Source organism: Amphiura filiformis, chromosome 4 (assembly GCF_039555335.1).
Source record: "Amphiura filiformis chromosome 4, Afil_fr2py, whole genome shotgun sequence".
Lineage (NCBI taxonomy): Eukaryota > Metazoa > Echinodermata > Ophiuroidea > Amphilepidida > Amphiuridae > Amphiura > Amphiura filiformis.
This window is the reverse complement of record NC_092631.1, coordinates 19888939-19905147: the sequence shown is the minus strand read 5'-3', so window position 1 is coordinate 19905147 and position 16209 is coordinate 19888939. Positions and strand designations below refer to the sequence as shown.

At 35.9% G+C, this 16209-nt stretch overlaps 1 protein-coding gene across 1 annotated transcript in view; it reads right to left on the bottom strand.

Annotated features, from left to right (window-relative positions):
• LOC140150033 (uncharacterized) overlaps nucleotides 1-15523 on the bottom strand; it is a 35470-nt gene extending 19947 nt beyond the window's left edge. Inside the window, exons 1-8 of the mRNA XM_072172037.1 lie at nucleotides 15421-15523; nucleotides 5707-7071; nucleotides 5190-5417; nucleotides 4463-4708; nucleotides 3843-3953; nucleotides 3421-3554; nucleotides 2779-2928; nucleotides 1736-2102 (exon numbers count right to left, since the gene is read on the bottom strand). Coding sequence (XP_072028138.1) covers nucleotides 1736-2102; nucleotides 2779-2928; nucleotides 3421-3554; nucleotides 3843-3953; nucleotides 4463-4708; nucleotides 5190-5417; nucleotides 5707-7071; nucleotides 15421-15478 — 2659 coding nt within the window. The 5' untranslated portion in view covers nucleotides 15479-15523. The remainder of the gene's footprint in view (nucleotides 1-1735; nucleotides 2103-2778; nucleotides 2929-3420; nucleotides 3555-3842; nucleotides 3954-4462; nucleotides 4709-5189; nucleotides 5418-5706; nucleotides 7072-15420) is intronic.
• Nucleotides 15524-16209: the final 686 nt, after the last annotated feature.

The window sequence follows — 16209 nt, the reverse complement described above, 5'->3', positions numbered from 1 at the left end:
CTATTTCCGATTTTAGGCATCATTTTGTGCAAATAGGCGTTTGTGAATTTTAAAAAGTTCAATTTGATGCCTTATATGGTCAATATCTCAAAAACTAAGGCCAATATCAAAAAAATAAAAGAACCGTTTTTTTTATTTATTTTCAAGATTGAGCTAAAAACAAAATAAAATATTTTGGAAAGAGTGTTTTTTTGTTATGATGTACCTAACAAATATTGCCAAAACCTCACTTTTTTGTGATTTTCTTCATAATTGTTGTTTTTACCCCAAATCTGTATTTATATTAAGATTTATTGATGTCTTGCCTTTATAAAAATGTATACTTTTATATGTCTTGCGCAAATAATTACAAAGTTATTGCACTTTTACTACATGCATGTCTGAGAGTACACAGCCGCCTTAATCGGTGATGAACAACGGTGAAACATGATTGAATCCCTTTCAACAACAAAACAAGCTAAAGATGTCTAATTCACATGATTCTTTCATTCGGAATGTCCGTTTGTCATTGCCACTCAACCTTTCAAAACGATCGCGGTATTTCTCTGTTAATATCAGCAATAAAACTAAGAATAAAGCGGTATTATTTAGCTGCTACCGCCAACATAAGATAGTTCATGTTTACGCATATGTTCCAGGCATGACGAATTTTACGCGCTCATGCGTAACGCGTACGCGTAACCTTGCGTTCGCGTATACGTTACTGAACTGTGGATTTATCACGGATTAACAACGGTTGGCTACTGTACAAAGGTATAGGAAGAGTTGTTGAAATGGTATTATACACGACTTAGCCTTTGGCTTTGCACACGATGATTGTTTCACCCAGTAATTGATAGTACTAGAGATCACCCGTCTTTCCCGGTTCGTAAATAAATGCAATTTTACAAAATGTATCACCACCCTTCGAGTTTTTATTGTGAACAATTTTACAAAATCGCTAATTTATTACCGATTGATCAGTCGTTTCATTTAATTTCAATCAACTTCTTCTTTGTTACCCCCCGTGTTATCCCCTATCCTCCCGTTCTTTCCACTGTTCCCCATTTAGCTCACATCCCTCTCCTCCCTCTTATTCGCTCTCTGCCTCTTATCTGTCCCTAGTATCATGGTTTTAGTACTTCTTCCTAGTCAACTGTTAAACAATTTGTCAATGTGAAACATAAAATGTACAATTTTTAAGTCAATATAAGTAGGTCCAATGCTCAAAACATTTATAACGGCTATTAAGTTGTATTTTTGGCATGTTCACAAAGTTTGATGGTAACCCATGCATCGCGGATTATTAAATAATATCGCCAACCCATGGCACCCAGGCACTCTCCTCACTTAATATTTTGATTTTCCCGTGTTTAAATATTATTCCCACTTGTAGAGGCAGCGTGTTGATACGCGATGTCGCGAGATGACGCGAATTAAATGATACCCGTTTTTTTTGTTTGACGCGGCGTGTTGATACGCGAAGACGCAAGATTTTTTTTGTTTGACGCGACGTAGTTGTTAGGCGGACATAGTAACTGATGCTCACAATTTTGAGGTCCCTGGATATTTTTTAAAGGTATTTTGCTAATTTTTAGACTTTAATCATTAAAATTGGAAAAAATGAGGTGAATATGCAGCGTAACTCGGTGAATGATTAGGTTTGCAAAAGTGAAATTTGCAGTTGCATCACCAGCGTTCGAGTTTTTATCACGAAAATTCTCGGTAATTTATTATAGATACCAAGGATACATACCAGACGACATTGAATCTCCCGTTGTAAAAGAAGAAGGTAGGCTGATGGAACTCTGTATCATTTTGCTTGAAGAATAGCTTTGATTCACAAAAGTAACAACATTGCTAATGTTCTTATCGAAGACATTACTACTGGTAGTCACAAATCCTACCATACGAGTAGTTTCATTGATCGCTGACGACTGCACTGCGATTGATGGTTCAACGACCTTGATCGCCCCTTCTTCTGAAAGTGTAAGAGCGATTTGCTTTTCCAGAGAGCGAACTATCTGAGATGATGAGTTACTCGCTTGAGTATTGTTTTCTTGGGGAGGTGATGAGGAAGCAATCAAGATATTGTCTACGGTGTCGATAACAGATGTTGTAACCTATGCAATAAAGAATAAGTATACAAACATTATTGAGCAGATGGCGGCCTATTAACACACTATCTTCACTACGGAAACACAAATGGAAACACTGGAGGCCGGCATAATCGGCAGTAAAACGCATACGATGACTAGGGGGATAACGTCATCTAACATCTAATGATATCATTTAAGTACTGTAGGAGATATAGTGACTTCGATCCGTTCGTGGGAAATCGTCCGCGATATCTTGTTTCCATCGGTTGTGCGTACATTTTATCAACTTCGATGTTCAATTACGAGAATTGATCAGGGATGTCATGACCCCAATGATTCTTAAACTTTCAATATACCGATATAATTGAGGGTTAATTTTCGCTATTATGCTGTAGTCAAGAAAGCAGGTCATACAGGGAGCATGTGGAGCAAAGGTGCTTGATAACAACAACCAATGAAATAAAGAAAGCGATAAAAAAGATCTTTCTTGCTGTATGGAGAAAATATAATCAGGTGAAAATGCGCATGAAGTCCTCTACGTCTGTTTGTAATATTGGAACAATTCGATACTGCAAAACTACACATAAACAATGTTTCAAAGCACGTGCAAAATGGTAAATTTAAATGCTTTGAAAAGTTTTACTTTGTCAACTTAAATATAGTACTACCAAAGCGTACATGATAGACGTGTCAACTTTACCTGTGATGACGCCGAGCCTATATTTACAATATTCTGAATGGTAGTAGACACATATATAGTGTCAACAGTTAATGTTGCTGCATCCTGATTCTCTGTCAAGTTAGCTAAAGCTTCAGCAACTTCTTCAACAATGGACTCTGCAACTGGTGTCTGATATCAAAGTAAAATTCATATGTCCATAGAATATTTTTAAAGGAAGAAATTGTTGGATATAGGAATAAAAAAATGAAATCACGTGGATATATTAGTAAATATTTATGTTTAGGACGGTTTCAAAACTCGACCGGCCGTTGACTGGCGGTTCTTGGCGATTGAGCCGTATTCCATTGTTTAGAATAATAGAAACCAGCTCCAACCGGATGAAACTGGCTCTGAAGCCGGCCCTTACACGTTTTACAACATTGGTGTAATCCATGCACGACACCATTTGCGCTATCACATATTTTTGTTGTTGTTGTTGCTGTTTTGTTTTTTGTTTTTGTTGTTTTTTATTGTTGTTTTTTGTTGTTTTTTATTGTTGTTGTTGTTGTTTTTTGTTTGTTTGTTTTTTGGTTTTTTGAAGTACTTAAAGTGATTTTTTCTTCAAAATCTTATCTTATGAGGAAAATCACATCTATCAACATAAATTTAAATATGAGAAACCTTTGCAAGCTCCTGTAAGTCCACATCATCTGCAGCTCCACATGGTTCTGAGTCTGACACAAAGACAGGTTCTTGAAAAACAGCTCCCTTCACGGAATCGTATGCACAAGTCCTTATTCCGTAGCCCAAACCACCTTACACAAGAGAAGATAATTATTTACATAAAATGGGTAAAAAAAAGCGATCAGTGAAATAATTGGACAAATTGGCACTTGGCAACGTAAACATCAATATATTGCATAAGACATACTCCACGTTTGATCGCGTGTTTCATGTTACACAATGATGCTGAAGAGGTACCAATTTGTACGAGAGCGTTCAGAACATTATTTCATGCTTCCGTTTAATCGGAATGAATCGATTTTAAAAGATCTGGTACTATATATAACAAACGGAAAGCAGAAGCTACTTGACTGACTCACGTCTCGTGGTTGAAACCGAGCATTTCTCAAACGATTCCACAGTTTCCTTTACGTTAGCGTCTGGCCAGGTTAATTTAACGGGTGTAACGGTCTCTGATGCACGACAACGAGCTATTGGTAGATGGAAATAACATTATTTTACATTATTAGGAGAGTGATATACCCCGAAGGTTCACTTACCACATGCACATGTTTTGCTAACGGACCCACGGCCAAGAAAAGAGTCAATTTATACTAGACGGCGACGTCGACGTCTTTTTGGAAAATGGGTACTTTTTCCGAAGGTAGTGCCGTTTAGGGGTCTTGAAACAGCCAAATCCTTTAATGGTTAGGATTGGATATTTTTGGGTAACTTTGAAGTAATTTTTATAACAATCAGTAAATATAAGTTGATTTTGCTTGCTTTGAAACAAAATAATGTATCATTGTGGGCTTGGTGCTGCCCAGCACGTTTTGAAGTCTAACGTTAACGACATTTAGGGTATCAAATTAGCATATATACCCTGTTTACGCCATTTAGGGCAGGTTTTGGTATGCGCTCTGTGTATTTTTTTCAGAAATAATTTTGGAGAAATAAGGTTAAGATGAGATTAAATAAGGTTAAAATAAATTATACTTACGGATAATTGTGATAGTGAAATTACACGATGCTTCATTATTTGACGCATCTTTTGCCAAATAAGATACAGTTGATTTTCCAAAAGAAAACATGTTTCCAGGCTCAAAATCTACAGATAAGATGCATTTTTCGCCGGAATTGTCTTTACAATCTGGTACGTCCCAGCATATTGGAACGGTTTCATTCTCAAAAGCAAATATATCAGATATATCGGCAGGACAATCATTGAACACTGGGCTTTCTTTGTCTGAAAAGAATTGTTATAAATAACTACTGAGTTAATCGTTATTTTATATTGAAAGAAAAACATTGCAATATTTAGCCAAATAAGTCTACCTTGGAAAACTTCTGGAACAGACATTACTGTTTAAAAACAACTGCATAAATAACACAGTACCGATTAAATTTGAATTTTGAGACTGCGATTGTATGAAAACATGCAAAATTGCAGCTTTTTGCCCCTTGACCAGAACGTTACCAACTACTAAAATATCACTTACTCAGGTCTAATTTGGTAAAACTGGATAACATTTAAAAATGGTGTTTTTCCGGAATCGGGAGTAAGTTACGTGATACACTATCTTTTTAATGATAAGATTTCCTATTAGATTATTTAGAAAACGTTTGTTAGATTCATATGGCCGATGTAAGCATATTCTAATACCTAATACTGTGACTTGAAAAACGTTTGTTCGATTCATATGGCCGATGTAAGCATATTCTAATACCTAATACTGTGACTTGAAAAAAGCAATTCGCTTCTGCATAACCAAATTCCACTTCAACGCAAGCAACGATAGTTTGACCTATGTCAAATTTCCCGCCGTTTTTATGATCACAAGTGATGTCGATGTAACTCGAGCTGCCATTTGCTGCCACAGGAGGCCAGGACACAATACTATAATTTGCTCCAGGCTCTGTATATACTATCGTGTCATTAGGGCATCTGACGTCGACTAAAATAAACAAGACGATATACATCAATGGTTAGGGCCATACGACTGGATATGACAAAAGAAAAAGAAAATGCTAGAGATAAAAAACATATTAACAGTCTACTGGGAAGTTAAAAGGTATAGAGAAAAACTAATTTGTTGTTGTTTTTTCCTATTATAAAGGTGTCGTCAACAGTTAAACAAAAGTTATTCTCAATGACATCCTTCTAAGTAGTTTTCCCATCTCGCAAGCTGTATCTTTTATGCATTTATGTGTGCAGCAATTTAAAAAAAAGAAAGAAAAAAGTACCTGTCTGACATAAAACCTCTATGGTTGAATTGGTGTCGCAATATGGCTTTTTCTCCAATCCAAATCCGGCAGCATACCCATAACTAACTGCGTTGTAAATGTTACCAAATCCATACAACATGGCTGTTATAAGCGCATCTGCACTTACGTGGGAGATATTGTGCACATGTTGCCCTGACGTAATAGTATTCTGTGCCGCACACATGGCCATGGTTACATTAGAGGCATTTACCATCATCCAGCTACTATCAAGAGGTACTCCATCAAACAGTAACCCGTCTATATTAGGACACCCTGTGTGTATAGATAAATAATTTGTCTCTATCTGATAAGCACTGGAATTTAATACCACTACTGAAATCGTTTCATTTATATACTGCTCAATTGGAGGGATTATCAACATCAGAGAATCACCAACATCGTTAAAATGGCTCGGAGCAAACTGAACGACAAATATTGGTTTGGTGCCTGCGATTTTGAGTATGTCTTCAGTAGCAATTACTTCCTCGTGTACCTCTCCTGCATTAAGTCGAACTTCTGGATACGAATTCCCTATTTTTACTGATGTATCATCTCTACCTGCTGCGATGCGAACAACATATCGCGTACTCTCTCGGCCCGCGAAAGGAGTAAGATAGTGGACGAGTCCCCATTTGTCAAATGGGATCAAATGAATGGCAACATAATCACATGTGATTTCTTGAAATAGTACATCAGCACATTCACAGCCTGCTACCACTGATATTGGTTTGTCAGACCATATGCGACTTCCCGATAGACTTCGACCGGTGGTTTCCATAACTTGAAATTGAACAGTCTCGTATCTTTGCAGGTGAATAACTGCTTCTTTTGGAGGACCTGGTATAATTGGTGTTGTCTTCAAATTATACCTGATGTTGGTTTCATCATGTAAGCTTGTGATAACAAACTCTGCTCGATAATAATCTGCACTTGAAGGCCAATCAACGATCACATATTCTGTACTAAGCGCTGATGTAGGTAAAACGTTGAAAGAAGCTAAATTTCCTAAGAGTACATCGTAATTAAAATAGGAATTTGCAACGATTGAGATATCGCCATCAGTTTGGACTAACACAGTACCATTTTGATGATGTTTATTTCGATCAGCAATGACTTCTGGTGGCAGGTCAACAACAATAAATTCACCCGGAAAAACTTGTGTTAGAATGGTATCTTGATTAACTAAGTCTGGAAAGGATGTATTGATAGATACTGTAGTATCGCTTGCCGATGTTACACGTATCTGAAGTAACGGTTCGTAGAGTATCGTTGGATGAAATCGAGCAGTTGGAAATGCAAACACAAATTCTCTCCCTCTTGCGTCTTCGTTGACTGACGAGATACCTACAGGAATACAATAAAACAAGTTCGCAACGTTTAATAAGCAAAAGAAGTAAAAAAACCGGACGTAGTATTATTAAGCCCCCCAAGAGATCTTGCTCTCCCTCCGTGTCCCGATCAGTTCTAGGGCGCGCTAACTAACTGCGTCACAATTATATTAGACTGTCCAACAGTTTTGATTCCATCTATGGGTAAATACTCCGAACTAAACCACATTCACCTTCACTCCACAGATAATACCCACACACCACGGCATTGTATATCCTAGCAAAATAGAGTTATCAAAACCCTTAACTAAGAGAAGCTAAGTAATCGTAAATATAAACCATACATTAGTGTATAAACTATACTTTTGTGTTGAAATTGAGGGCGCTATTTACATTTATTTTAAATTTAAAATAGAAAAATAATATGACTTATAAATAAATAAATAAATAAATAAATAAATAAATAAATAAATAAATAAATAAATAAATAAATAAATAAATAGATAAATCAATAAATAAATAAATAAATAAATAAATAAATAAATAAATAAATAAATAAATAAATAAATAAATAAATAATGCAGAAAGTAGTGCTTTTAGTATCCATGCCTAATCAATCATGGGTCTTTCACTCCATTGTCAATTTACTGTGCTCCCTGTAGGATTATGTATTGACCAGGTAAACCGAGTCATTTTAAAGAAAAGTTGAACAATGATGGCGCTATTTATCTAAAATCTTGTTTGCATCTTTACAAGGGGTGGACACTTGTAAAATGGTATTAGAACATCAGCAAGCAGACTAACAAATGACAAGGGCATTTAAAAAAAGTTTTTGCCATAAAATGTAAGGTATAACTCATATTATTTTGCTAATTTATAAACATCTCAAAAAAAGTAACTAACCCCCCTTAAATAATGACCATTATTCAAAAACGGGTGATTGTATTACAAATTTGTAAAATGCGTGGGAAGTAGAATTTATTTCCGCACATTTTGACACCTCATTTGCAGCAATTGACTAAATATTGACGTCACAGCGTCCAAATTCTGCTTCCAACGCATTTTACAGATTTGTAATACTATAACCCCTTTTTGAATAATGCCCATTATTTAAGGGGGTTAGTTACTTTTTTTGAGATGTTTATTTGAAATATATGTAAATAGCTCCTTCAATTTGGACAGAAATGTACAGTTTATAGAATTGAAATTACCACAATTTTGTTAGAACAATTAATAAATGACCACATCAAACAACCGAGGAATCCAAGGGGATGACCCGTCTCTGTTTTAAATAATAGGGTCATTATTGAACTTCCAAGTATTTTGTCATCAAATTTTCCTACGGGGTTTTTCTATCTTTTCAGTCGTTCTATTTTGATACCCACGCGTGGCTGAACAACAAGGAATAGAGAAGGAAACGTGTACAGTGATATGATACAGCCTTACTAAATATTTTGGTTTTACCATGTGAACAGATGTTTAGTGGATAGTTTCTCTGCTCTCTTTCTTAACTTAGCTACACGTACTTGAATGGGGCTTCACTTTGTCAATACTCCTGTTTTCCTTGTTTTTCGCCAATTTTTTCATTTCAAAAATACCTTATCCTTAACTTTTAGGAAAGAGTAGCAGAATGAATGGCAAACAGGGAAATGAAAAACAAGGAAGTATAGAGAAAGGAAATCAAAACACGTAAATAATAAAAAATCCAAGATCGAATGAGGGATTAAAGCCATAATATTTCCTATTTCCGTAAAATTTTAATTTTGTTATTCTTTACCCAAAATGCTACCGGAAATGGTTTCTGTCCATTTTAAGCTGAAATAACACGGTAACCCCCACTGGCTATTTTTGCATTTACATTTGTGTATTTTGATTAGTCCCTAAAGGAGATTCCAAGCTATTTGGTGTGCATAATTTGTCCCTACTGACGTTTACTCTTCACAATTGGGCAACTTTAACTGGGTGGGCCAAAAATTTGGGGTACAGGGACAGGAGCTCTCATTTCCTGTCTCATATCCATGCTAGGGTAACAGTAAAATTGTTTCATCGCTTCAGGATTGATTTGTGATTGCCAAATCCAAGAATACTCACATAATTTAGACTTTCGCCATCTTGGCTGATGGCTTCTTCAGAATGACCACTGGAGATCCAATTTTCCCGCGGGATTGACCGCTGCTTCTGGCAATTTTCGCTTCCCTCGGTTGCTAAGTTCTTATTATGTGAGTATTCTTGGATTCGGCAATCACAAATCAAACCTGATTTAAACTTTCAATCCTACAAATGCATCTATTTCATGTTTCGTTGCTTGTTGGAAGTGGCTGTCTTTGCTTCTTTCTTATTTATCATTTTCCTTCGTAAGCCATATTGTAACATTTGCTAAGAAAGACGCCCTCAACATTTGTCAAAATTCTGTCAAAACTTTTACACGACTGTGGTGTACTTTAGTAAGTTAACATACCCTGCAGTATAGGTGATGTAGTTTTGTCGAATTCCTAAATTTTGAATAAACCGCAGGAACCGTCGTTTTATTATTACGATGGAAATATTAATCGAACGACTTCGCGATGTTTATAAACACGTCAATATACGTACATGGCGTGCGGGCAGGCAGCTTAATTTCTTTCTGCAACCATAATGGGCCGCAATATATCACTAACCGCATAGTCCGAGGCAAGGTTCATTATTGTCAGGGTTAGGGTCTTATGATTAGGGTTAGGGTACGGGTTAGGGGTTAGGGGTTAGGGTTAGGGTTTAGGGTTAGGGTTAGGGTTAGGGTTAGGGTTAGGGTTAGGGTTTAGGGTTTAGGGTTAGGGTTTAGGGTTTAGGGTTATAGGGTTATAGGGTTTAGGTAAGGGTTAGGGTTAGGGTAAGGGATTAGGGTTAGGGTTAGGGTTAGGGTTAGGATTATATACGTATTTATTAGTACTAATATACTAGTAATAGTATATTGTGTTTATGCACTTTATTCCGTAATCAATAAGTATCATAAACAAACACCTTTCTGGCACAACGAATCATAGCACAGTCGTGTAGGCATTAGACTATGGATTCATAGATTGTGGGTTCGAACACCAACAAGGTAAACCGTTGTAGAATTTTTAATTCTATCGATTGCTTTTATTTTATTAAGTAAGAGGAAATAATAATGGTAATAAACTCGTGTTATATCTAGCCTCATAGGCCTATAATTACATGTATGTACTATGTGTTATCGCATTGCGGCCCATTATGGTTGCAGAAAGAAATAACGCGTGCGGGCAGTCGAAACATAGCAAAAGAATAGACCAGACTCAGTTCGTAGGAGAGGCTCGCATTGGCGACATTATAGCGATTTTCTTTGTACGGCCTCTTCTGTTTGGGCCAAAATTAAAAGGAGATATATCTGACAGTGAAACTAACATTTTTTGAAGAAAATGCAATTTTATTTCTAAAGGGAATATTACAATATGGCTTTAACTCTAATTAATTTAACCATTTAAGTGCCTTCTTGGCTGAGACTCTTTATAAACGCATCCCAAAAAGAAAGTATCCAGTTTGATTTTGGTCCATAAGTGAAAGATGTGGTCTTAAATCAAGACCTACTAAAAGTATGTTACAGATGAATTTATTCCGCACAGTTTGATACCTCATTTGTCCAAATCGATGCAGAAATAATGACACAGTGATCTTTTAAATGTTGTCACTTCAATTTTTAAAGTAGCAGTAATTCCTATTGATGTTGTTTTCCTGCTACTCAAGATTCTTCACAAAGGTACACAATAACAGAGACGGTCTAAGGCTGTTTGACTCCATTTCATGTGTTTTATTCAATACAAATTCTCTTTTACTCCTTCCTCAATGTTTCCCCGTTCACTCTTCACAGTCCATATCTGGTATGTCCTCCTGCTGCATCAATGATTGCCAGACATCTGCGGCCCATGCTCTCAGCGAGACTTCTGATGCGCCCTGGCCATGGTCTATCGCTGTCCATATTGAGTAGCAGTGACCAAATCAGTAGGACTTTACTGCAACTTTTGAAATTGAGGTGATTGCATTTAAAAGGTCATTGTGTCATCAATTCTGCATCGATTTGGACAAATGAGGTATCAAACTCTGCGGAATAAATCGATCTGTAACATACTTTTGGTAGGTCTTGATTTAAGACCACATCTTTCACTTATGGACCAAAATCAAACTGGATACTTTCTTTTTGGGATGCGTTAATTATTTGTATTATAGTCTCAGTTAATTGGTTCAATGCCCACATTGCGCGCTCGCAATTTAGGTACTCTGCCAGTTCTATGTTCCATTTTCCGGGCGTCTTTAAATCAACTAGTTGAATTTGCAGACTATTTTTACCCAGTAAAGTCCCTAATCATCCCTTTTCTTTTGTACTGGGATATATTGTTTCCAAACTCCGAGAAAACTATCCACAAGTTAACATCGCGTGATACTATCATGGATTTGTCTACAATAGGCCTACAATGAGGTAGCCTACGTGAGAGGTTAAACGTCACTGTGCCAAATAGAAGTTAAACTTCCTTGTGTGATTATTGTTGTAAACAAAGATTGCATACAAACTAATAAACAACTGTGCGTGTTCCAACATAACATTTCTTTACATGATAAATGTAAAAAACAACGGGAAAAATTTGTGATCAACAGTATGTTTGCCTTTTTTCACCCGGTTCGCCGTCGCAAATAATAAAGAAGACGAGTAGAAAAAGTGATCCCGCCTGGAAATCGAACCCAGGACCTCAGGTTTACGAGAACTGTACCTTAACCACTCGGCCACGGGAGCTTTATGACTAGGCTGGTTGAAATTCGAACCCATAAGCGGTTGCTTAACTTAGGTTATATTTGACACGGAAATGATAACCTAATTTGAGATTCTTTTCGACTTTCAAACTAGCAGGCGTAGGGGCACACCATTCGATTCTCGTGGGGGATGTGATTTTGGTCAGGCGGAATTTTTGCAAAATTGTCCCTACTTTTCAGGGGCAACATCCCCCCTCAGATACTCCCTGGGTATATAGATCGTTTTCGCTTCTGTATTTAATTTACCTACAGTACCGGTAATAGTGAATAATGGTCCACAAATGCCTTAATTTTTACACATTTCTAACTTTTTTTACATAAACTTAACACAATAATGGTGCCAAAATGGTCCATCAAATAGATCAATCAGGTCTTCATTTTGCAAAAGTTTCTCACTAACCCCCCCTCCCGAGGCGGAAAAAGGTCCGGTCAGCAAAGTAGGCCGGGGGCCTTCCAGAGAGGCAGGGTCCGGTTTCAAACGGTGATCGACGTAACGGCGATACACTGGCCTTTTCTAAAGAATGGGGTAAAACTCGCCTATTTTGTACAGGGATGGCCTATTTATTCTTTCAACACGTACAAACATCAGTGTTTGCATTTTTTTAACAAACATAAACATACTTTAGTAAAAAGTGCAAAAATACAAACATGAAAACGATCTATATGGTATTAAAAGATAAAAATTGACATTTACGCGAAGGCTTCCATATTTTTATCACCAATCTAAACCATTTACGCGAAGGCTTCCATATTTTTATCACCAATCTAAACATAATCAAGTCATATTGCGTTGACTGAAATCAAAATAATTCAAGAAAAAAAACCATCAACTTAGAATTAACTTTAGTATAAACCATGGTAAGTAAAATGGATATTAAGCTTCTCGTCTTATGGCCGTTGGTGATAGAAGCATTCGGTATGCCTATGTTAATTTTTTGATTCAATTCACTTTTCCGTTACGATATAAATATGGTCTAACTTATTTAATTTACGTACAAGTTTCCTTTAACCTGAATCTTGATCATGGTAATCATGGTAATGGTAAATATTTGTTGCAAAATGTTTAACTATAGGTTCGTTGCCCGGGTTCGTTGTTAATAAGACGTATTATGTATATTGTCCAATTCTATGTCGGACAGAAAAGATCAAACTGAAGACAGAAGTTATTTTTACATTTTCAAAAGAATGATGAATAATGTGTCAAGTGTAAACGTACTCGTCGTACCAGTAAGCGATATTCTTAGTCACACTATTCAAGAACCGAAGTTCAATACGATGACGTAAACCAGTATGTAGATGTTGACCGGGCATATTAAATAGACTTGAATATGACTGTATATGAGTCCCGGGGGAGGCACTCCAATATGAAAGTGTCGTACCTGTGCCCACCAGCGTACGAAACTAGGGGTCTATCAGTGTAGAAATTTTCAGAAAAAAGGGGGTCATTTGGTGTTGGCAATGTCAAAAATGGGGCGATTTTGTATGGGAGGGCCCAAAATTTCACATCATTAACAATCAATTTAATAGCTTTTTACCCAATTTTATAGTAGGTCTACAAAATAGACCCAAAAAATGCGCCGAAATTTCAATTTTGAGGACTAATTGTTCAAAAAGGGGGTCATTCAGTGTAGGCTACTGATATAAAATTGGATCGATTGAGCCCATATTTATTGGTCGAGCTATGAGTTTTAAAATATTGGACGAGACTAGTCGAGTCCAATACAACTCATAGTATGTTTTGGATCCAATATTTTCACACACTTGGATCCATTAAAACATAATAATGAAAAACGGGATCATTGGGTGTAGGATTTGCCAAAAAATACCGGTTTTTTTTTAAAATTCACGATATAATACAAATTATTAAAATTTGATATTTTTCGCATTTTTGATATATAACCGTCCTCGAAGTAAATTTTATAAATCTTATGATATATTCTTGAAATGAATGTAGCTGGGAGGAAAATTTGAAAATTGAAAATTTTGACATTTCATATTAAAGATATGGATTTTTTTCCCCAAAAGACCTATATTTTTTTTGGTGTTAGGGGAAAAATCCATATCTTCAATACGAAAGGTCAACATCTTCAATTGATCGTCGGCTTTTCATCCCACCTACATATACTTTAAGTATAAATCATCAGATTTAAAAAGTTTACTTCGAGTACTGTTAAATATCAAAAATATCATTTTAATCATTTGCCATAAAATGTGTTTTACATTGTGAATTTCAAAAATTCGAAATTATTTGATATCAGAAGGACATTCTTCGTATTCAGAATGCAATTCGATATGTCTGAATGTCTGATGTGCTCTAATGTCCCACAATAAATAAGTTTGGCAAAAAACGAAAAAACAGCAGTACTGACGAAGTTGAAGCCCCATTCTAATGTCAGTATCTACATTTACAGATTCATGTAAAATGTCTTATTTTGTCTTAAATACACGGCTTTCGGCTGAACCACTATGTTAGCACATCTATGACAATGACAACGGTACCAAAATCTGAATTTTGATGATTTTTACGATCGTCCGGATGAGCAAATCACTGAATGGGCCTTTAAACCAATACTGATTTTTGCTCACACGAGAGCTTTCGGAATGCATATGTATTGCTTGTTCACTCGGTTTTAATCATGTTAATTGTCAATATTTTGATGAAAAAAATATAAAGGCACTGCAAAGATCATTCATTTGAATTCACGCATTTTTGAAGGATATTATATTTTCTTAAGGGATCTAGAATGAGCGTTTATGGCCTTTCGACAGTATTTTTTGTGGGACATGAGAGCACCTCAGACGTATCGAATTGCATTCTGAATACGAAGCATGTCTTTCTGATATCAAATAATTTTCATTTTTTGAAATTCGCGATATAATACAAATTTTATGACAAATTATTAAAATTTGATATTTGTCAAATTTTGATATATAACAGTCCTCGAAATAAATTTTATAAATCTAATGATATATTCTTAAAGTGTATGTAGCTGGGAGGAAAAGCCGACGATCAATTGAAAATTTTGACCTTTTATATTGAAGATATGGATTTTTTCCCAAAAGACCTATTTTTTTGGTGTTTTGGGGAAAAAATCCATATCTTCAATACGAAAGGTCAAATTTTCAATTGATCGTCGGCTTTTCATCCCACCTACATACACTTTAGGTATGAATCATCAGATTTATAAAGTTTACTTCAAGTACTGTTAAATATCAAAAATATCAATTTTTAATGATTTGCCATAAAATGTGTATTACATTGCAAATTTCAAAAAATCAAAATTATTTGATATCAGAAGGACATTCTTCGTATTCAGAATGCAATTCGATATGTCTGATGGGCTCTAATGTCCCACAATAAATACTGTCCAAACGTTCATACCCCTTCCCTTAAAAGCAGTGGAATTTTCCGGGTTAAACCTGATTGTCCGTCCGAAACACACAGATCATGTTTAACATGATAGTAACTATTGTAGAAAATTATTGTATTTGAGTGCACAAATGCACACCATTACTATGGTCTCAATTTTCCTGTTATTAATAGTAGATTTACATTAAAGATACATACCTTTCGTCGCGACGATCATTGCTACGGAGAGAAACACAACAATAATCAGCCCATCCATGATGATGAGCTGTGTCTATCCCCTGCTGCCAAACGTTACTAACTTATAGAATTAAATACTGTTATGGTAGTATATGTGTCGGAAAACTGCGATTCAGTTGCGATCCAACTTAACACCAGCGCTTTCCTAGCGCTACATGTACTGCCGCGATACACCATCAGCACATTAATTCACAATCAATAATTTTGTGCTTCGTAATAACCAATCAGCATTGCTGTTTCATAAAGAGAGAAGAGGTCATTACATTTTGCATTTTATTTATTCAAATAGCGCCCTCTGTTGTTTGTAAGTAGAGCGGTGTCCGAAAAAATAGCTGAACTTTGGGGTTAAAACAATAATATTTGAAACCATAGAATATGGAAACTATTATCTTTATAAGTTAAAAATGAGTGTTTTGTTTGCTTTTGGTATTGGCAGAGAGTAGGTATTCTTGAGAGGGCACTCTATTCACGTGGTTTCTTTTCCAACGCTAAAAGATCACGAATTTTGGTGGTTAGCAAATGAAATGAAAAGTGTCCGCACTATCGATTGATTACGTAACTGTTATGAATAATTTATTAGGTTTTTCAATGCAATCGCCTCGACCCATTAATACATATTATCTGTATTATCAAAGTACTTGGAATAGTGAGTTCACTGAACTACGCCCTAATACCATAGATGAACTCCTGGATGGGGCAGCTTTAATTAGCATGAGGCCGCATTGATATGTAAATAGCGTATTGTTATTT